Below are 24,097 nucleotides of genomic sequence, written 5' to 3' on the forward strand. Positions count from 1 at the left end.
GAACTGAATACTTCTAACAGATTTCTCTCTGTTAACACGGCACAACAGTGTAATTATTTCTCTTCTCTCCTCTCCCAAATCCGACTCCATCTGAGTGAGACAAAGCTGCTTCTTTTATACAAGACCCAGAAGTACTTCCTGTACCTGGGTATTGTTCATAGGAAGTAATCGCAGGTCAGGCAGAAACTTCTCAAAAGTAGGGAGAAAAAGTCCCTGCAGCCCCTCCTGTTGGCACCCCTGGAATCCAACTGGGCCAATCTAGGAGACTACAGTTCCCAGCATGCCCTGCAGGTGTCTTTACAGGTACTGTATTTGTGGGATGCTGTCAACTAGTATCTCAGGGAATTGACAAGTTCACATAAGTTAACCCCCGGTGGCTTCCTGGCCAGGTAAGGATACTTGACTGAGCCCTTCTAGGAGGCCAGCATCTCCATTGTGGTGTTGGCACCTGGTTGAGGCAGTGAATGCTCCGCCTTCCTTCTTGTTCAGTTATTGGTTTGGCCTCTGAGCCAGGTAAGAAATATTGAACTGTCCCAGTGTGCCACAACAGAAATTCCATCCCACAGTCTTCTGTAAAATTTAGGATTCAGGACCCTAGTTCATATAGTCCCTGGTTCCTCCTCTATACTCATAAAGGAAAGATTGCAAAAAGTTTTTACAAGTACCACCAATTATCTAGCACACTTTCCATTTGATGATCTTGATACTTTGTTGCTGACACCCACTAGTAGCCTGTCATTGCCATGAGTGGTTACTGCAGCATTTGTCCTGTTGAAAATGTAATACATTTTCTAAAGCAGCCTGTCTGCCATCTGTTATGCTGATGCTCATTCTACTGCAGGCATCTGTTTGCCAAAATGTCATCAAGTAGCAGACATATATATATATATATATATATATAGAGTAACCACAATTAGAGAGCCCCAAACCATGCCATATCTTCTGGGAAGCCCCGAATTCTGGGCCATAATGAAAGTAGGGAGGTCCTCCCCCAATAGCACCCTCTATTGGAATGTAGGGACTCTGACATAGCTGCACTTCTGGACTCCATATCCCAAGCATCCTTGAGGGTGTTCCAACTGGGTTCTCATGTGTGGTCCACTGCCACCTAGCACATGGTAAATTGAATCAATCCCAAGTTCCGGCTTCCGTTAGTTCTTCCACAAAGTTCTCTTTTCGTTCAGCTGGCCAATTCATCCTTTGTTCCTCTTGGGCCTCTCTTGGGATGGCTGTTCTTATCTCACTATATATATAAATATATATAAAGAAGGTCTTACATCCACATACCCCCCCCCCCCCCCGAACCCTCGGACACCACGCCAGACACCAGGTAAAAGTCCAAATATTGAATTTATTATAATAATAATGTGCACAAAGCACCCTCCACTCCACAAATCTCCAATAAACAATATTCAAATAAACAATCCCCCACTCCCAGACGCTTAGCCACCCTGCCTCCCAACTTAGCTCGACGTCTGGGATTTCCCACAGTCCTTTATAGTACTCGACCCAGAAGTGCTTCTGAGCCCTCAGTCCATGTGATTATCCAGCACTTTCGGGTCAGGTAAAAACTTCTTTTTTTTCTTCAGCCCGGAAGTATATAATTTCTTCCTTGGAAATACTTCCATTGCTATACGGAAAATATAAATCCCTGGGTCTCCCTGCAGCGACTCCTGGCCCCCATGGTATCCAACAGGGTTGTGCATTAAAACTCCAATGTCCATGAGGCCCTGCTGGAATTCGGGGCACCTCCATGTTGCAGAAAGGGCTCCATCTGGCGGCCTGGGGGTATTGGCCGGGATGAATGGCTGGCCATATCCCACACTCTATCTATCTATCTATCTATCTGAACTGTACTTAACATTAATAACTTGTATATAACTTCATATTTTCAACTTCATTAATGTTATGCCAGTATAACAAACACACACACGTATGTTTTCCTTGTGCTAACACGACTCACATCTATAGCAGCACAGCAGACAGCGAGAGTTCTACATGGCCACAAGATCCTACAGAGTTTTTGAAATGATTTAGGCCACATTATAAACATGCTGTCGTCAAAAGCTCAACATCACAACTAGCCAGAAGTATTCTTGACCACATCACTGAAAGATGCGTAGTCACTTTCTGTACAATGGCCTAATTTTTTACAGGAAGCGTGGGCCTTGACTGCTTGGTGACTTAATTTTTCACTTCATTGCAGGTTGCACACACACACACACACACATCTAAACTCAGCTGTTCTGCCGATGTGCCCAATGCCATAGGTGTGAGCATCACAAACTCAGGCTATCTGATTGGTCTGATTTTATCTGTTTTAAACAGAATTAATGTTCTGATGTTTACATTTAGTGTAATGGTGTACAGCTTGTGCATAACTTAACAACTGCATGAGTTACCTGAGTGAGAATTTTGTCATGTCATGAAAACAGGTATGTCCTGAGGTATCCAAGATTTTCATAGACATTGATGCAGATGAGGGGAGATGCATTCAAAATAATGAAAGAAACAAAGAACCTTTTCTTGTAGTTGAATTGAAACCTTTTTTAAACAGTTTCTTGCTGCTAGCATACCAAAAAATGAGATGAACTGAACAGTCTCCTCTTATTTGTCAGATTTCTAATGTTCAGCATTATAAACAAAAAGCAGTCATGTTTACTTGCTTAGTTGTTCAGTTTTCAGGTGCTCTTTTTTAAATGAAATGGCATGTAAGATATTCAGTCTCTGTGTTCCTGGGTCTATTGAGTTATTTTATTTCTGTTTTGCTCCTTGCTTCTGACACAGAGAATATTGAACTCGAACTTAAACTCAGCAACTAGATAGCAGAACATTAGGCGAATTGACATTTATAAAAAAATAATACTAGCTTAGAAAAGTCAACATGGAGAAGTCAACCATGAAAGAGACTGCCTTCTAATTAAGGGGGCTGAAGTACAATACTTTTATTCCCCTCTGCCTCCTTTAAATTACAGCTCAAATTCAATGCAGCCCACACAGTCTGACTTCACCTTGTCATTCTCCAAAGCACACGTGAATCACAATTTTTAAATTAGGCTCTCATACCAAACCTGAGTGAAAGCCTGCCTACTGAAATAACAAAGCAATAAATCCATAATGCATGCATGTTTGTGAGGTTGTAGATTTCAAATCCCTTTTTACTTAAGGAAGTGCTGAAGCACCAAATGTTTATCTTTTGTAAATTTATGTAAAGGAAAAAGTACCCCCTTGATAATAGTCACCAAGTTGCATGGGCTATTTTTCTTATTAATTTAGACAAATACCGACAAGCATAAAATTCACATCCAGAGATTGCTACACAATTATTTAATGAAAATCCTCCAAGGCGAATGAATCATTTGTGCTCTTGAACACTTAAAACAGTCAAACTCCCACAGAATGGAGACTAGATTCCTGTTTTCTTGTTTTGCCATCTATTTGTCATCATCTACACTTGGTAAAGTCTGCTCTAGTGTCCCTGGAGGCTAGGCACCTTTTCTCAACTGTGAAGGCATTAAATATAGTAGATACTTCATTTTTGTAGACATGACAGCCAAGACTATGAATCCTCTTTTCCCAATTAAATTCACATAGATTTGAAGTTAGTCTGTCTTTTTTTTTCTTGTTTTTTAAAGGAATCTGGCTTATCCTTGTGGATTGGCAGCCGTCTTCAACCGCTAGAAAGTGTGCCGCCAGGAGTGGCAGCCTTGCTCATCACTTTGGTCATCGCCTCTTTCACAGAGTTTGCCAGTAATACGGCCACCATCATTATATTCCTGCCTGTTCTGGCCGAGCTGGTAAGTGGCAGTTGTTCCCCTCAGGATAGCCATGTGTGGACAATGGGGTACACAAGTTATTTGTGGAGAGTTTGATTTAGAGAACTAGGAGAGAAGATAATGGGCAGGGTTGAGCAATTCACTTAATTTATGAAACAGTCTTAAAGGAATATTCTGTGATGATGTGGGTTCTGCTCTAGGCTCCTGTCTCTGTTTTGGGAGCTCTTGAACCGTTGGCAATGTAACCAGATGAGCTGATCAGTGAGGACACAATGAAGCAAGGGAATGATGCATAAAGGTGCCAAAGTGGTTTTATTTAAAAACAGCAAAATCAACAACAGTGTTCAAAATAAATGGTGCAGTGCAATCAAAACATTCATAATAAATAAATAATCCATAAAAACAGGTAAAAATCCCAGACGTTTAAAACAAGACTAAAACGAGATTAAAATCCTGCCGACAACATTGGGGTCACACAAGCCAAGCTCTGCTCCTTCCCAGTCTCTCCAGCTCTTTCAAGGTATGCTTAGCGGGAGAGACTTCAGCCACCGCAGTCCTCATATTACCGACCCCCGTCCCGGCTGCCTCCACCGGCGTCTGCCTGACCACCTGGAGTCGGTTGTCCTCCCGTCTTCCTTCTTGCACTCAAAGTCATCCCTTGGATCCCTAGGGTGGACATTTCCCCGATCGTACCCACTCTTTCTTTAACTCAGTGGGCACAATTCTGTCCCACGAGCGCCGATCGCTCGCTCCATCTGGGACCCCTGTCCGCACTAACCTTTCTCTTTCTCAGCTGGCTAGCTGGCTCGTCCACTCTCTTTCCCCCAATGCTGCTCTCTCGCTCTCTGCCTCTTCCTTTCTTTTCGTCTTCCGTCTTTTCCTCTCCACCTCGCGCGTCTCCTATTTTTCCTGAGGACTTGGCTAAGGTGTGGCGATTAGCAGTTCCCGGCATTAATTACGGATGTGGATGATTCCTCACCTATGCATATTAGTGAAGAAACACCCACAGCACGTCACATCCGAGAACCGCTCCAGCCACACTACCAAGCCACGCCCTCTCTATTGGCCGCAAGTGCGGCAATTATTTTTTAAAAACTGGGCTTTTATTCTGAGCCGTGGACCTGCTATATCACATATTCTACACAAAAACAATGATTTTTTAAAATGTTATTTACCTCATGTGCTTTGCAGTGATGGCCAAAAGAAGTTCTTAATATATTTTCATGCAGAATAGACAGAAAACAGTTTATCACGTGATAGATTGTATTGGTGACCAGTTCTATCCAGTGACAAGCAGTGCAAAAAACATCCATGGGATAAAAAAAGTGAAAAAATTCTCACATAACTCATACTGCATAATCGACATGTCCATTATTCATTCGTATGGTCAAACTGTGCAAAATGTGTGCATTTTTTTTATTTTGATAAAATCTATTTAATACTTCTGGTATGTTCTGTGTTGACCAGGAAATTTGAATCCACCTCTCCTTCCCGTTCAAGATGTCATGCATTTAATGATGACAGGACTCTTGACTAATAGTTGAGGGAGGGAAGTGAATCTTCAATTCTAATTTTTCTCTTGATATTCAAAGCTGAGTTTGCCAAAAATACAGTAACTGTTAATAATATTTTAGCAACATGTGGATTATGTGTCATGAGTTATGTGAGAATTTGTATTTTTTCTTCCCATGGATGTTTTCACATTGTTTGTTGTTTGACAGAACTAGTCACCATTACAATCTGTCACGTGATAAACTATTTTCTGTCTATCCTGCATGAAAACATGATATTATGAATTTTCAAAAAAGCACATGGGGTAAAAAAACATTTAAACAAAATGCCATTTTTGGATGGAATGTTCTGTAAATGAGTATGGAGTCTGTAAGCAAAAATTGAATGAGGCTGAAATTAATAACCAGTAGGGAAAAATTATACATAGCATGGCCTTGATGACACAAGTTGTAAAGCATAGCCTGGCCACAGACAGACGTGACAACGCAGTGTCCAACACACACACGTTTATTTACCGCAATTATTTACAAATAACTATTTACAGTTCACAGTCCTTGGCTCCTTTGGCCACCTCCACTCCTGTCCCACAAGCACCCGACTCAGGCTCGTTGATTGGAGTGAGGCGGCTCCTTTTATCCTGTCCCGCATCTGCTCCAGGTGCCTGATGATGGACTTCCGGCAGCACTCCCCAGTGTGGCGGAAGTGCTGCCCTTGCACCCGGAAGCACACAGGGCATAAACCATCCCTGGTCTGTCAGCACTTCCTGGTGTCCTGGAAGTGCTGTCCTCCAGGGATCAAGGACAGGCCGGGTACCCAGGGAAAAGAAATGCCGCTCTCCCGGTTCCTCCTTCCTCCAGGCATCCCGGCGGGGCAGGGTTCCTGGCCATCTATCACAAAGTATTAGAGTTAAAATGTTGAGCTGTATTAGTACATAACTACACATAAATGTGATATTATAGACAACAACAACATTTATTTATATAGCACATTTTCATACAAATAATGTAGCTCAAAGTGCTTTACATGATGAAGAAAGAGAAAAAAGACAAAATAGAATTACATACATGCATACAGTTTCAAACCTGAAAGGCCAGAGTCAATCCTGGTAGCACTAGGTGTGGCAGTTCATGGTAGAGCACACAGAAATACACCCACATTCACCCAGGGTTCAATTTCATCACTAGCCCATAATCCATAAATATGTTTGGGGATGTGGGAGAAAAAAATGGAACAGCTAGAGTAAAACCTACAAAGACATGAAGAAAACATGCAAACCTCACACAGACCAAGACTAAGTCCAGCATTCAAACCCAGAGTGCTTGATCCATGAAGCAATAGCACCATTCCAACCACTGGATGAAGCCAATATGAATCTATGAAATGGCAATGATTATAAAATAAAATAAACACACACTATTTAAAAAGGAATAGAAATGCTAAACTGCTTCTGAATGGGAAAGCATCTAACACCAGACTTCCTTTGAACACCCTTTCATTTTTTATTCTATGGTGCTGTTGACCAGAACAGGTTACTTTTGCACAATGAAACGTTATGATGAATTGTTGGGATAAATGTATTTGATAAATTGAAGCATTACTTCGGCAGAATAGGGATGGCGTCTTCTAAATCATTTTATCTGATGTGTCTTTTGGATGATCTGGCAGTTTTACACTGAAGAAAAACAGAATCTAGTCTTTTCATTGTTCCCTTCAGAGCTGTGTAGTGCTTGGAATATTTCAAACTCTCTTAAGCCTTGTATATGATGGCACCAGTAATAAAGGTAAATTTGCACAACAAGCACTAGCCTTGAACGAGGTCACCATATTGTGCATTAATATTTGATCACTTTATATGTAATTTATATTTCCAGGCTTAATGGAGGAAAAGTACGGAAAAAAGACCTCCAATGTTTTTGTGACATACTTTACAACATTAAAGCAACTAACTAATAAGCCTCACGCTTCATGCTAAGCTATCCTCAGTTGCTCTTCCTGCCTGCATGCGGCAGCATTCAATGATTACAATTAAAGAAACCATTAAGACAAACAAGCTAATTCTAAGCAAATCAAATTGCATATACTTTCTGTTTAATCTAATAACACAGAAAACTGAAAAATGTATTGAATTTAGCTGAGGTACTTAGTATCATTAAGTCATTTTAGATCATTATTGGATAGATTGCTCATTGAAGTGTGTCAATATTTTTATTAACTGTTTTCTCCATGCTTCTCTGGGCCCAGAGTTCCATTGTAAGTGGATCCTTGGTCTTAGTGCAATTGCCTGTTTAAGTAAGAAAAAGTAACACCTGAAATAGCCAGTCGAATAACAAGTTGTCTTTTATTCTGGGCCTGGCAGCCTTAAGGCAGTTACCTTCCATTACACCTACACATGGCAGGTGCCACATGCATGATGATATAAGCACATGGGAGGCGTGTGGAGGAATCCGAGATAACAGGGGCACACTGCAAAAAGACTTGCGTGATGGAAGTGCCAAGAGAATGCCATACACAAATGCGGACGAACACAAAAGAGAAATTGCTTGGGAAGCAATCAAACAAAGTAAGCTCAGGTCAATTAAGACATTTCAGGCCCTCAAACCGTTTTGACTGGGAATCAGTCATGAGTCTTGTGTTTGGTTCCTGTCATGCCAAGTGCAAAAAAAAAAGGAACTCTAAGGAGAAAAAGGCCCTGAATGTTACTGGATATTTAAAGGCATTTTTATTGTGTGGGCATACTTGGATGGAGTGGAATTTAGTTGTAGAAAATAACCACTGATGCAGTAAGAGATATACAGAGGATTCAGAAAGTCTTGTGACCCCCTTTGCTTTCTGCACACTGTACTATATTTAGATTTCATTTTAAATGGATAAATTTGCCACTTTTGACCATCAATCTACACTTAATATTCCATAATGACAATGTAAAAATAGGTTTTCGGAAAAGTTTGCAAACTGAATAAAAAACTCTTTCATTCATGTAAATATTCAAACCTTTAATTCAGTACTTTGTAGAAGCTCCTTTGGCAGAAATTAGAGATTTGACTCTTTGTGGGTATGTTTCTTCAAACTTTGCACTCCTGGCCTTGATCAGTTTATCCCATTCTACCTGGTAGATCCACTCAATATTGGATGGGAAGCATCTGTAAACTGCCATCTTTAGATCTCTCCAGGGATGTTCTTTGGGCATTGGCTGAGACACTCAAAGAAAACTAAAGACTTATCTGGAGCCACTTCAGCGTTGTCTTGGCTGTATACTTCAGGTCATTGTCATACTGATGGTGAACCATCATCGGTGTGAGGTTGTGTACACTCTGGAGCAACAACCTCTCCGTATTTGACTGCACTCATCCTTCTCTCAATTATGACCAGTTTCCCTGTCCCTGTCACTAAGAAGAACCCCCTTAGTATGATGCTGCCACCACCCTGCTTTATCATAGGGTTGGCATTAGGTGAGCAGTGATGAGCAGTGACTGGTCTTCGTCAATGTCAATTTATTTATAGAGCACACTTAAAACAACATCATTAATGTTGTAGCCAAAGTGCTTTACATTAAAACATACAATATACATAAATAAATAGAGACAAATACAATACAACACAATGCAACAAGCAGTAAATTGAAACAAATAAGTGACTTTAAGGAGGGAAACATCAGTATCACTGAAGGTCACGGAAAGCAAGAGTATAGAAATGTGTCTTCAATCTTGTTTTAAACAGTTCAAATGAGGGAGACTCCTTAATTTAACGAGGTAAAGAATTACACAGACAAGGTGCAGCAGCTGCAAAAGCCCTGTGCCCCTTAGTTTTGCACTTAGTATGAGAGACAGCAAGAGACAACTGTAGACTGGTAGATCTAAGTTATCTGGATGGCTGGTATATAACACATAATTCAGATAAATAGACAGGAGCATACCCAAGCTGTGATTTAAAAACCAGCAGCAACATTTTTAAATAAGTTCTAAAGTTAATTGGCTGCCAGTGTAAAGAGGCTAAAATTGGAGATAAAAGCAAAAAATGAGCAGCAGCATTCTGAATCAACTGCAACCTGAGTATCTGGGTTTTGCTGACCCCAGAATACAATAAGTTGTAGTAATCAAGCTGCAAAAAGATAAAAGCATGAGTAACTTTATCAAGTTCACTGGGTGATAAAAAAAAGGCTTAACCTCAGCTAAAAGACGAAGCTGGAAAAAGCAACTCTTGACCACGGAATTAATCTGCTTCTCAAAAGGGAGGTTACTGTCAAAAATAACCCCACAATTAAGAACTTGAGGTTTGCAAAGATTCATGAAAGAGCCAAGAAGTTCAAAACAAATCTGAGCTCTGGCTGCAGGACCAGCTATCAGCACTTCTGTTTTATTTCCTTGTTTAAGATTGAGAAAATTGTCAGCCATCCAGGATCTTAGCTCTACAAGACAATTGTGCATCTGATTTATTGCATAATTGCACACAGGAGCATAAACCTGCATGTCATCAGCATAACAGTGAAGCCAGACGTAGTTCTTGGAGTACTGCCCAAAAAAGTTCAATTTTCCTCTCACCAGACCAGAGAACTTTTTTTTCATGCTCTCCGAGTCCTTTTAATACCATTTGGTGAAATCCAAGCAGGAGTCAGCCACTGTGATTGATGGAGTGCTGTTGAGATGGAAGAACCTGTCAGAAAAGTTATACCTGAACACAGTATGGAGTGCCACAGTAAAGGGTCTCAGCACTTATGTAAATGAGAGATTTCAGTGTTTGCTTTTTAACAAATTTGTAAACCTTTCTGAAAACGCATTTTCATTTTATCACCATGGGGTATTGAGTGTAGATTGATGGGCAAAAATGGCCAAAACATTTTAAAGGGGGAAAGAAGTTGATGCTGTCCTAGCACATGATAAAATAATGAATGTAGTATTGACATGCTCACAAAAGTAGAGTGGGCGGCAGGCTCGACCAAGTCAGTAATGAAGATGCATGAAAGCAAGACAAATTAGCTAGATAACCTGACTCCAAGAGAATACTAAAGGTGCTGCTCAGGTGATTTAGAGAGCGACAGCCTACTCCCACTCTTTGGATAGTCACCGTCAGGGAGTATTAACTACACTGAGTGTTTTATTTTCTGATAGTGTTTAGGGGAGGAGACTGAAAACAATAATAAAGAAAATTAAGTGTGGAGACAAATAGCGAGAGAAGTAATCTATACTTACAACAGATGACAGTGGTTTGAGAAAAATGGTTTCTAATGCAATGTTAAGCATGAAGACTTGCTTTCACCCTTAACGTTCTCGAGGACTGAGCTGCTTATGACAGACAATGAAAGGACAAAGTAATGACTAAAGGGGTGTCCCACAATTTGAAGAAATTTGCTGACCTGGTTTATGAAGATGTAGAATAAGATGACAGTAGTATGGAGCAGTGATATTTTCATAATGAAAACGAGAACTTGAACTAAAAATAATGTTTTTTATTTTACATGCACGAGAATTGAAATTAAGGCAAACAGTGAAACTATAACACAATAAAAATAAAAATTAGTGATATGTGAATGAACTAAAATGAGAACGAAAAAAAACAGCAAAAGCATTTTCGTTCAGTCTGGTTCAGTCATGCAGAGGAGTTATTTACTATGCAGTGATCTTGTACCTTGGGCTTACTATAGTCACGTGGTACAACTTCCGTTAAGGACCATTGTTTGTTTGTTGAGCACATTTGGCTCGTCGGGTTGAAGCAGTAAGCATGTGTGCTTGGCGATGGCGAGTTTTGCACAGATGTTTGTGGGTAGAAAGCAAGAAAGTAACATGTGGAAATACTTTAATTACAGCACAGATGATAATAAAAGCAAATGTAGTGTGCGAGAAGAAGAAAAAGAGTCTTGAATTTCAGCGCAGGGCCAGCTGGATCGGCACTTAGTGGAAGTCCAGCTCTTCTCTGGCACCAGGATTGCACTTCAGTACTGGCAGCAGAAATCATCAACATGCAGTCTGCTGATGCCAGTGGCTGAGGACCTCGTCTGTGCACCTGTATTACAGGCACTTGTCCAGTGAATATTTTCACTGTGTGGCTATCTATGCAACGGACATCATCATCGAGACAAATCTCTCGAAATGCGTGCTTGTTTAAAGCTTAAATTAACAGTAATGTGCTTACACAGACTGGGTTCTTGTGTTAAAACCTTTGATCTTGCTGACTGTACTCATTAGGCCTCTTAATCTGTTTGATTATTGATAGTCAAGCTGTGTTTAACGGCATTATGAAATGTGAGTGTATTTTGTTGACTGAAACATAACTTGCATTGAAATATGTGTAGGCTGGCGTTTGTGGTCTTGCAATAGAAAAAAAAACAAAATTGTACTAATATTATGTAAAAAGGCCAGAACTAAATAAAATAAAAACTAAAATTTTAAACACAGAACTAAATAAAAATAAAAATTGTTGACTCAACTGAAAACTAAAATGAAATAAAAGTAAAAATTAATTTTATAAAATAAAATAAAAAGTAAAACTACAATTAATATCAGAACTGAAATATCACTGGGCCAGACGTCAGAGTGCAGCATTTTCAGCTCTGGTGTTTTGGGCTGTGAAAGTAAATGAATATGGAGAGATAAAGCTTTTAAAATGAATAAATGGGTATTCAAAATGGACACACAATTTAATATCAGTGTGTAATGAAGGAAATTGGTTAAGAATGGACTATCTGGAGAGGAAAGATGAAGTGAAACCAATTTTTGAATGCCATGAGGCAATTTTTGTGCAGAGAGTGAATTAGCAGATCACAGAGTGCCAGTTACGTGTTGGCTGGCTGTATGAAATTACAAAGCAAAAAAGCACACAGCACATTTGAGCACATCAGACATGTGAAAAACAACAAACAGTAATGGAGAGTTTTACAAACTGTAGTAGCCATTCTAAGGAAAACACAGGAAATGTATAAAGAGTTTGGGCACTTTGAAAGAGAACCCAATATATTTGAATGGAAAAATATTTAAAAAGTCATAAATTAACAAGGGATGTCTTTTCAGATGAGAGTCAAAATGTAGACTGGCTCAGAATGGCAGTGAAACCCCTTAGGAGTAAATGAGAGTGGAAAAAGCAGGGTCAGGAGATCTTCACCTAGAAGTGACATCATTTGTACTACCTATCATCAGGTCTGTAAAGGAGAGAGAAGGAGAAGCATTAGGCAACAGCACCAACCCTTGACCTGGGGTGGGATTGCCATCATATAAATCCTCAAGTTGTCTCTAAAGCACAGTGTGTGACACCATGTAGGTGTTGAAGATTAACAACATTCTTTGAGAAAGAGAAACTAAGCTTCTAGGTGGGTCAGCCTTTAAACAAGTATGCATACAAGAAAAAAAAGAATGAAATTTTAAAACAATATTAGAGAGTACAGATTATAAAATAGAATAGCCACGTGTGCATCAGGCCCTCGATGCATTGTAGACTAATACAACCCCCAAGCGTGATGGGATTTTACCAAAAGGGTATCTAATGGCCAGAAAGTTGCCCATTTACTCCAATCCACAAGAAAGAAGACCAAATGGATTCCATGAATAATAATCCATAAGCCTTGTCCCTGTTCCATGCAAAATTGGAGAAACTATAATCAGACATAAAAAAAGATAATTTTGTGAAAATAATATTCAAAACTAGGGGGCTTAGCCCCCTGCTCGCTTTGTTCGCCAACCCCCGTGTCTGCGCTATGCACTAGCCTCTTTGTGGCTCTGCCACTCGCATATGGGGATGCGCATGTACAATTTAAACAGATTGTTATTTTCATGGGAATTGTTACATATGCATAATAGAACTAACTATTTTACATTACAGCGAGTAATTAACCACATTAAAAAATAGTAAAACATAATACAGTAATCCCTCCTCCATCGCGGGGGTTGCGTTCCAGAGCCACCCGCGAAATAAGAAAATCCGCGAAGTAGAAACCATATGTTTATATGGTTATTTTTATATTGTCATGCTTGGGTCACAGATTTGCGCAGAAGCACAGGAGGTTGTAGAGAGACAGGAACGTTATTCAAACACTGCAAACAAACATTTGTCTCTTTTTCAAAAGTTTAAACTGTGCTCCATGACAAGACAGAGATGACAGTTCCGTCTCACAATTAAAAGAATGCAAACATATCTTCCTCTTCAAAGGAGTGCGTATCAGGAGCAGTAGATAGAGAGAAAAGCAAACAAATCAATAGGGCTGTTTGGCTTTTAAGTATGCGAAGCACCACGGCACAAAGCTGTTGAAGGCGGCAGCTCACACCCCCTCCGTCAGGAGCAGTGAAAGAGAGAGAGAGAGAGAGAGAGAGAGAGATAGAGAGAGACAGAGTTTGTTTTTCAATCAAAAATCAATACGTGCCCTTCGAGCTTTTAAGTATGCGAAGCACCGTGCAGCATGTCGTTTCAGGAAGCAGCTGCACAAAAGATAGCAACGTGAAGATAATCTTTCAGCATTTTTAGACGAGCGTCCGTATCGTCTAGGTGTGCGAACAGCCCCCCTGCTCAATCCCCCTACATCAGGATCAGAGAAAGTCAGCACAAGAGAGAGAGAAAAGTAAGCTGGGTAGCTTCTCAGCCATTTGCCAATAGCGTCCCTTGTATGAAATCAACTGGGCAAACCAACTGAGGAAGCATGTACCAGAAATTAAAAGACCCATTGTCCGCAGAAATCCGTGAACCAGCAAAAAATCCGCGATATTTATTTAAATATGCTTACATATAAAATCCGCGATGGAGTGAAGCCGTGAAAGGCGAAGCGCGATATAGCGAGGGATTACTGTAATTTGAAAGTAAGTTATGTTTCATGTTGCGTTAGAGTTATGCGTTGCATTATACGATTTTGTTCTGTTTGGCTTTGAAATTAACATGCAAATACTTTTTAAACATACACTTTTACTTTAAAACTTCAGTAAAACAATTTTTTGAATTACATTTTTGTCAATATCACATTGAATTTTGATTCTGTGTTTGGACTTTCATTGTGACAATGCAACATATAACTGCCTGTGATTGAATTTCGTTTCTTTCTCTCTTAAATAAAATGACTTTTTCGAATGTTTGGCTCTGGGATTTGTTAATTGCCTTTGCAAAAGTTATTCTAACAAGAATCTGTTTTAATATGAATGGAATATCAAGATCTCCTTTGTTGTCTATATAATGTTATCCATAGAAGATGTACATTACCTTTCTTGGATACATCCTTCTTTCTGCAGTAATTCGGGTGGTGGAAGACTGGACAGTGTTAATGGTTGTAGATATTTTTCGGGATATTTTAAGTTGATGTTTTTATCTTCCGCACGATCACCACCAACTGTTTCAGCATTGTCTATTGATATGTATTTAATCAATTTGCTGTGTAATCGATCATCATTTTTGGCGTTAATTCATTTGACTTCATAGTTTCTTGGTGCTAGGATTGCCCATGTACTCCTTTTTTCTGTTGATAACAGTACCATGTGCATACCATGTGCGTGGTTGAATATGGTTGAGAGGAGGGCGTGACTTGAAAAAATCTCATCGCCAACGTCTCGTCTCGCGGGACTTGAAAAAAACCTCTTTAAAAAAAAAAAAAAGTCTAGTCTCATCCCAGGGTATTTTTATATAATAGAGAGATAACATCAGCCAAGGGTTTATGAGAGGAAGATCCATCCAAACCAGTCTGTTAGACATTTGGAACAGCTGGAGTAGTGACATCATTTACTTAGGCTTTCAAGAAGGCTTTGCCACAGTTTCACAAAGAACGTTCATTTTGAAACCTGACGCTATGGACTTCAGAGCTAAGTTACAAAACTGGATCTGAAGCTAATGAATCCACTGCAGGCAAATGCAAGAAAGATGCTCCCCATGGGGTAAGGTAATCTATGCAGCCCTTTTGTGATCTGTTGTCAGAACCTCTATTCTTTTTAATTTGCATTAGTTAGATACTTAGTGAACTTCAGATGTTTACAGATGATACCAAAATTAGAGGAATAGCAAATGCCAAAGAGACAACAAAAGGAATCAGAAAAGACTTCCTTAATTTTGAAATCTGGGCTACTAGCAGGTTGAAGTTTAATGTAAAGATGTGCAAACACTACCCAAAAGGGACATTAATCATAAATACAAGATGGATGACAATATTCACCTGGAAGTGGTTACTGAAAAAATGCTGAAAAATGTCATAACAATCATTAACAATTTTTGAATATAAATCAAGGGATGTAATCCTCATTTGGAAGACTGTGTGCAGTTGTTGTTACAATGACACAAAAGAGACAGAACAGCTCTAGAGGATGTATGTATGAAAGTAACCAATTGCATTATGGAACTAAAGAAATATGGTCTACTCTGACAGGCTAAAGGAATTAAAGAATAATTAGCTTTGTGCAGACCTAATCCAGGTCATCTAAATTCTCAAACACGTGGATAAAGTTGATCTAGCAGAATTTTTCCAGTAAAGAGTGAATAACATACTCGTAGGTAATGATGAAAATTAAGGACCAGTGCATTTCAGACTTTATCCAGGATATATATCTTTACATATATGGTCGTGGAAATCTGAAACAAATGACTGAGTCATGTAGCTGAAGCAGGACCCTTGACAGCTTCTAAAAGGTATCTGGATGTAACATAGGGATAACGCGGTGTTCTCTTTTCTTATATCAAATGTTTTTGTCTTTTTTTCTTCTTCTTGGAATGTGCCAGGTGAGAATTTGGCTAACTGACCACTGTTTACCTATCCTACAATATTATATACCATGCACTTATAAAATAAACAGACCACAGTGACACACTGAATATCATTGATCTTTACCTCTGGACATCACTAATGATTGTAATGTATGCAATGGTAAGTTCTATTAAATAATGCGTGGCCAAGCCATTGAAGGTTCTATACACTATATGAATCATTATTTTGAGATCAGTCCTAAACTTAACTGGAAACCAATGTAGTTGTACTTAGTTGTACTTTCTAGGCAAACTAATAAACACAGTGCCGCCAACCTTGATATAAAATGATTTGAGGAGCTTGTGAGCAAGGCATCAAAGTAGTTAAGTTTCTTGAAGTTCGTATTAATTAACATGCGTAATACATAATGAGAAATGCCTTCATTTTCCAGTATTTTTAGCAGGAAATATGAAATTTCAGTATTGAGTAATGTAAGCACCCAATGATGGGTGTTCTTTTTAACACAAATCTAAGAATTGCATGGATTCAATACATCTAATATTTACACCCTCTGCGGTGGGTTGGCACCCTGCCCGGGATTGGTTCCTGCCTTGCTCCCTGTGTTGGCTGGGATTGGCTCCAGCGGACCCCCGTGACCCTGTGTTCGGATTCAACGGGTTGGATAATGGATGGATGGATTTACACCCTCTGAGATTAAAAGGAACAGGCTCCTTGAAAATCATTTGCAGAATTTCCACCAACTAAAACAGGTGTCTACATTTTCATGCTTCAGGACATCTACAGCAGTTATTACTGAGAATTGGAATTGGAATTGCAATACTAGAATAACTGACAGAAGTGATCAAGGGTGGGTTTTGTAACCTGATTCTGCGGTGGAGCAGATGGGGAGGATTTACTGGAGGTGTTTAGAATTATGGCCTCGTTTTATAGTCCTCGTTTTGAATCTTTTCACCCTCTCTTCACTCATCTTACCCCCTGCTTTAAATTGTCTCAGAGTGAGTGCACATGTGTGCCCTGTGATGGACTGGCATCCTGCCCAGAGCTGTTTGCAGCCTCTCTTTGTTCCTGAACTGGAAAAGTGGGTTAGACAGTGGATGGATGAATTGACGTTCTTATAATGTTTGTCTTCTCTCTGCAGGCAGTGCGTCTCAAGGTGAATCCCCTCTATCTGATGATCCCTGGCACAGTTGGCTGTTCCTATGCATTCATGTTGCCAGTTTCTACACCCCCCAATTCAATTGCATTTGCTTCTGGGCATCTGACTGTCAAAGACATGGTAGGTGTTGTCTTATTCCATTACACCTTAATGTTACAAGCTAAGGAGTGTGCATTATGGCACCTTATCTGTACAAATTCAAAGATGGAATGTATTGATCATTCACTGCCTGTTATAAAAGAAAAGTCTAATTGGTACCAGTTTGACTGCCCCATGTGTGCTTCAGAAAGTTATATCAGTGGTATTAACAAACTTGACAATTATTGTAAGTGGTAACAGACTGTAAGAACTTTTCATTAATTCCATTCTAAAGTGCAATATTTAGTTGGTGTTTTAATCAAAATGCAGGGACCACAAACTGTGGTTATCAATGCTCTTGTGCAGAAATCACTTATCATGCCACTGCCCCATTCTGATCACATTTTTAAGTAATGATTTGAATCTTTTTACCAACGAATGCAGTAGTTAATGCTGCCATGATGTTGAAGGCTCGTCTGGGGAAAGAGGTAAATGTGGACCCTCACCACTATGGAACCAATGACTTCTTGTATGATGTAGGCCCTGGGCCTCTTATGGTCTCGGGCCACTTTAGAGTGTTGTGTTCCCACTACACAACAGGGACTGTAACCTTTATGGAAAATGTGTGACACGCAAAGAAGAGTGAAGCAGTGCAAAGCAAGATGCATTCACAGGGAGACCTCCTGCCAAATCTTGCTTTGATGTGGGGTATGGCATGGTGCACCAGGGAGGCGGCATCTATGAAGAGTAATGCAGTACTAAGTGTGATGCGATTGGCAGTTCAAAGGGGAACCCTGCACCTTGTTCCTTTGAAATGATTGTGGCTTCATAGAGTAGATTATTGCTTTGATGCAGTGCATGGCATAATGTACCAGGGAGGTGGCTTTGGAGAGTGATGTGGTGCGAAATGTGGCATGATTGGGAGTTCAGGGGTACTCCCCCACATTATTGCTTTGAAGTGATCACTACTTCACAGGGGAGATTATTGCTTTGATGTGGTGCATGGCATGGCACACCAGGGAGACAGCTATGAAAAGTAATGCAGAGCTAAGTACGGTGATCCATCATCATCAATAAGTCTGCCAATTCCAAACTACTAACAGATTTATAAGATGGCACAAGAGCTTGTAATCAACCGATCAGCATAATTCATCACCCAAGCCCCACCATGATAGTTCCTGGTCAAAAACAGTACCTGGAAATAACTACTAGGAACTGCAAATGGCCCGAGTTCCTGAAGTGTGAATGCTACAAAAGTAACTGGATTTGTAAAAAGTCTCTGATTCCTGAAAAAGGTGGAAAAACATCTATTAGGTCTGTTTCCTTGTAATCTATGTAAATAAAACAGCAATAGCCTCTGTCTGGCTTTTTCACCCTTGTTTCATGTTATTTATCTGTTTTGGATAATAAGGACGTCACTTCTTGAACTGTGTTTATTGCCAGGCATCATAGTTGCTAAGAACTTCTCTTGGTGTTCCACTCATACACAGATACTACGGAATGTATGACACCATCACAACATTATATACAGTAATACTGAAATGGAGAGAGAGGTTAGGAGCACACGCTGATACAGCGCATTGCCGCACCTGAGTGCACCCATGTGACAGTTGACACCTCAGCACCACACAAGTTCAGATGGAATGGAACAAATGTGAGTTTTTTTATGGTGGCCAGAGTGCCAATTCTGCCACCAACCCCCAGGTTTTTCCCTGCAGGTTGGAGGGCCTACATGTATATTAATGTCATACCCAGGACGGAGCAAGGACGGAGCAATAGCAGGTTCAGGGCCTTGCTCAAGGACCCAACGAAGTAGAGTCACTTTTGGCGTTTACTGGATTCAAACTGGCAACCTTCCGATTACCAGTGCAAATCCCTAGCCTCAGAGCCACCACTCTAACTATATTGCACAAAACACAAATATACTCTTATAAAACAATATAGTAAAGGAGAAGTGCTGTCCTGTCTAGTATAATATCAAGTTAGAGGTTGAGTGTATTGCTGCACATACCACATGATGAGCCACCTCAGGATCCCAAATTAGGAGCTGAGCGCAGCCATGCCATGAGTGACACCTCAGCACCAGGCTAGTTTGAATGGAGTGGAACAGTGTGAGGTTTTTTATGGTGGTTGGAGTGCCAATCCTGCCACCAATCCCAGAGTTTGCCCTGTAAGTTGGAGGACCTGCTTGCAGGGCTGAATGCAGACTAACATTATAACCAGGACAGACAATTCCAGGTTACGGACCTTGCTCAAGGGCCCAACAAAGTGGAATTACTTCTGGCATTTACAGGATTTGAAACAGCAACCTTTTGATTGCTGGCGCAGACCCCTAGCCTCTGAGCCACCACCCCGCCAATATACCAAGTAAGTCCCTGAAAAATAAAAATGAGTTAGATTGGGTGGGGCATTTTAGAAATCAGCAAAAGACAGAGATGAATAAGAGTGTGACTGTGTTTAACCAGAGTGACTACAGTAGGGTGTTTATGTCTAGCGGTTCAACTCAAAGAGGTGGCTGCCTGGGTGAGTGCAGTCTTCGGTTATGTTTCCAGCTTGATTCCTGACCCATAATATAGACAGGACCTCAGTGGAGTTCATTTTCAGGACTACTGTCCAAATAAAATGCTGCAGTTTATGTATTAAGTGAGCAGATGCATTGTCATTTCAGACTGTTTTAGAGAAAGCATGGATACTCTTAACAATGGCTCTATAAAACTGGACCAGCGCTGATTGAGATAGGTTACAAATGTTAAGCTGGTGGAGTAAAAACATCTGCTGCTGAGATTTTTTAACAAGAGCAGTTATGTTTTCATTCCATATCACACAATAAGTGAAATTTAAATGATTCCACCCTATTTACATTGCCATCATTTATAATCAGGTGTGTAGCAGGTAAGGAGTGTCTCTACCGTTTTCATGGAATTCAAATTAAGATTGTTTAGGGTGCACCAAGTGGCCAGTCCATCCACCTTCCTCCAATATGGCACTTCATCCCTTATCTGTGATCTAGTCTAGTCATTGGAGCAGAGCGAGAATAGGAAAGAAGATGCAGCACAGCCTTGAGGCGGACACTGTGCTCATGGTCAGGGGTCCTAAATGATATTCACCCATCTTCACTATCTGACGTCTGTTCCTTAAAAAGTCAAAGATTCAGAGACATGTGGCATAGTCTGGATTTATACTGAGCAGTTTCCTTTGGAAAAGCTCTGGTATGACTGATTGTGTTAAATGCAGAACTGAAATCCAATAAGATCCTCAAAGTAACTGTGGTGTCCAAGTATTGTAAGATGTAGTGGAGAGCCATGTTCACTACATCCTGAACTGACCTTTTGTCATGGTAAGCAAACTATTGTGGGTCACGGAGAGGGTTTGTTACAGATGTAGAGATGATGGAGAATCGGCGTTCAAATTTCTTCAGTATTACAGAGGTCAGTGCCACAGGCCCGTAACCATTTAGATTGGGAAAGTTTTACTTCTTAGGCACAGAGACGATTGTGGATTCTTTGAAACAGGCAGGGACTTTGCATTGAACCAAAGACTGAGTGAATGTTTCTGTAAATATGAATGCGAAGTGATCGGCACATCCTATCTGTCTGTTTGTTTGCCAATCATGCAAAAACAGCTCAACTGATTTTCACAAAATTGTCAGTTGTCATTGGTGCAATTTAAAACAATTTAAAAAATTCATCAGGGAGGGGGATTGTATTGGGAGGGCAATTTTGGAAAATGGGAAGAGCCAACACTTAGCTGTGTTATTTCAGAAGCAACTGCTTGCCTTGTGGAGGTGCGCCCCCCTATTGAAAGCAGTTTGTTGCTCATTTTGTTCTTCCCATTTCATTGCTTATATTGGGTTCATTACCTTATTTCAGTCAATACGACTTGGATAAACCCCATTCATATATTTCTTCATTTTACAGGTGAGAACAGGAATCATCATGAATATTATTGGAGTCTTGCTACTCTCTCTGGCCATGAACACTTGGGCCCAATTCATCTTTGACTTATCCACGTTCCCCACATGGGCAATCACTAACACTCCTAACGTGAGCGCCTTGGAGCTCAATGTGAGCAACAGTGCAAGGGTGACCTTTAACGTCTCCGGGTAACAAATAGACAATTGTATGCAACTGGGAGAATGGAGCAATTCAACGATCAGTCAAAGGAAGCTGGGACCTGGCAGCCAAATGTCAAAATCCCAGCTTCTGACAGCTGAGTCAAAATACAAAATGCTTAATTTATCTTTAATTTACAAGAAACATGGGCAGACAGGCAGCAGGCTCGTTCATCTGGGGAGAAAAATTGAACACTGAAATAGTGCTAACATAAATTACAAAAGGATGTGATTTTCATAAATGAATATCTGAAATAAAGTTGGACAGAGGAGAAAGATCACTGTGGGTCATCTGCAATCAAAGTGCCAAAATGGATTGACATTGTCTGGTCTTCCTCAGTTTTGAAATGTGGGTCATCGCCAAAAATGTGAAAAGCTCGTTCAGAACTGTTAGTGTCTTAATATGTCTGCTGCTATAAGAAAGAAATGTCAGAGCTGCTCTCTTGAGGTGCCAGTTGTGAATGAGAGGCTAGTTTTGATAGTGGAGTGTCCTTTTTAACATACCTCATCTTTTCATTCCAATTAAGAAAATGAATGTTTTATTTTGTGACTCTGAATTATAAAGCTTTTGCTGATTATTATTATTACTATTAAATCTGTATTAGAAGTATTTTTGTAATGTTACTGCTTTAAAATAAATTTTTAAAATTGTTTTGTACATCTGTGGACCATATTTGTGAACTGGTGAAATAAGGTGCTGTTTTAACATTTGTTCATTGTCCCCTTATCTGCGTGGCTTGGCCTTCCTATAAACTCTTTATTTTTTTCTACATTCATGAGTTAACAGGAGACTCTAAATGGGGAGAGAGAATGTGACATAATTGTCCCAATGCTGCTATGACTCTAAAAATATAAAGATCCAGATTTACTTTAAGACTGGAGGCAGTGGTTAGACACACATGGTTGTAAGAGTGAAGCTGCAGACGTAAATAATCCTCAAACACGTGTGGGAGGTATCCAGAGAAAAAAAAACAAAAAACAATACAGACTGTGACCAGACCAGGACTCAGACCCAGTCTTCCTGGAATGGTGAGGCAGTAGCATGCTTATGCCTACCATACTGTTTCTGTATTCAGATAATAAGGTGCATCACCCCTCTCGATCACTCTGCCTTGATTTTTTACTATGTCTCTGTATAGCTCATCACTGCCCCCTTGTGGAATTTTCTTGTTAATGAAATTCTCGGTATAGGGTTGAAAATGCATTAAGATAAACAAAGCTTGTGTATCATAGGAAAAAAGATTGGATTATTAGGGAGGTGGTGCTAATTCTATAAAAGAAACATTCTTGAGAGGTTTGTGGATTTCTGCATAAGAAATTCGGAGGAACTTTGTAAATGTATAGTAGAAGAAAAGATTACTGTTTGCCCCCAACAGAATATTTCTGTTTGTTTTTCTAAGAAACATAGAAGAGACTTGTAGGGTTTGAGCAATAAAAACCAAAATGAGAAGTAGAAGGAACTTCTTAGAATTCATGCTTCTAAGCAGAGATAGGAATGTGGTATAAATGGTTATATATATCTGAAGTTGCCTGATTTTTACACCAGCTTCCATCCCACTGGCCATCAAGAAAACGGGACATTCTTAATATTTAATGGGAACTTTATATAGATGTATGTTGTCATGAATGAGCATCAGAGGACCCATCCAAGGGCTTGGTAAAGGTATGTACTAACCCACTGAGATGGGGTTGGCGGGGAGGTTGAGTAGGGGCTACCACTGACTTTGTCCTGTTACTCTTCTTCCTCTCACAGCTCTGAGAAACTGCCCAATAAGGGCACCTAGTCCCACCCCTTCCAGTGGTTTCACCATAAAGGATGGGCAGCCTAAAGAGATGTGTCTTTTGAAGGGCCAGAGCAAGCCTCAGAGCAGACCATGAGACTGACTCCCGTATAGAGGGGACCCCGGACCAGGGAGCAGCGCAGTTGCACATCTTTCCATTTCTTTTTTTTTTGTTCTGTTTACTTCGTCTGGTGATGAATAAAAGGGATGGCCTGGTTGGTATCCCAAAGTTTTGACAGACTTCAGTCTGTCTTTCCAATGTCCGACCACAATGTATATGTATGTGTATATATATGTGTGTGTGTCAATGTCAACTTATTTATATAGCACATATAAAACAATATAGGAATGGTGTGGCCAAAGTGCTTTACAATAATAGAATAAAAGAAAACATACAATTAACATAAATAACATAAATAGAAATAAAATAAATGAACATACATAAAATAAATAATAAATAGAAGTAATGTTACATAATTACAATGAGGAAACCATCAGTATTACTGAAGGTCACAGAATGCAAGTGAATAGAAACGAGTCTTTAATCTTGTTTTGAACAGTTCAATTGCAGACGACTCCTTTATGTGACGAGGTAAAGAGTTCCACAGGTGAGGAGCAGCAGCTGCAAAAGCTCTGTCCCCCTCAGTTTTACACTTGATACGAGGGACAACAAGAGACAACTGATCAGAAGATCTAAGCACTCTAGATGGCTGGTGTAAAGAACGCAATTCGGATAAATAGGCAGGAGCCCATGTAAAGATTTAAAAACTAGCAACAAGATTTTAAAATCAATTCAAAAACTGACAGGCAGCCAGTGTAAAGAAACTAATATTGGAGAAACAGAATCAGACTTTCTTGCCCCAACCAGAAAGCGAGCGGCAGCATTCTGGACCAACTGTAACCTGCATATCAGGGATTTGTCAATCCCAGAATACAGCGAGTTGCAGTAATCAAGACAAGAAAAGATAAAAGCATGAGTAGCTTTCTCAAGATCCCTAGAAGATAAAAAAAGGTTTGATCTTACCTAAT

The 24,097-nt window shown here is 40.0% G+C and overlaps 1 protein-coding gene across 1 annotated transcript in view; it reads left to right on the forward strand.

The window, feature by feature from the left end:
* slc13a3 (solute carrier family 13 member 3) overlaps positions 1 to 21,337 on the forward strand; it is a 129,793-nt gene extending 108,456 nt beyond the window's left edge. The window contains exons 11-13 of the mRNA XM_028811932.2: positions 3,636 to 3,797; positions 17,081 to 17,218; positions 21,094 to 21,337. Of these exons, the coding sequence (XP_028667765.1) occupies positions 3,636 to 3,797; positions 17,081 to 17,218; positions 21,094 to 21,282 (489 nt within the window). The 3' untranslated portion in view covers positions 21,283 to 21,337. The remainder of the gene's footprint in view (positions 1 to 3,635; positions 3,798 to 17,080; positions 17,219 to 21,093) is intronic.
* The last annotated feature ends 2,760 nt before the right edge of the window (positions 21,338 to 24,097 follow it).

Source organism: Erpetoichthys calabaricus, chromosome 10 (assembly GCF_900747795.2).
Source record: "Erpetoichthys calabaricus chromosome 10, fErpCal1.3, whole genome shotgun sequence".
NCBI lineage: Eukaryota > Metazoa > Chordata > Cladistia > Polypteriformes > Polypteridae > Erpetoichthys > Erpetoichthys calabaricus.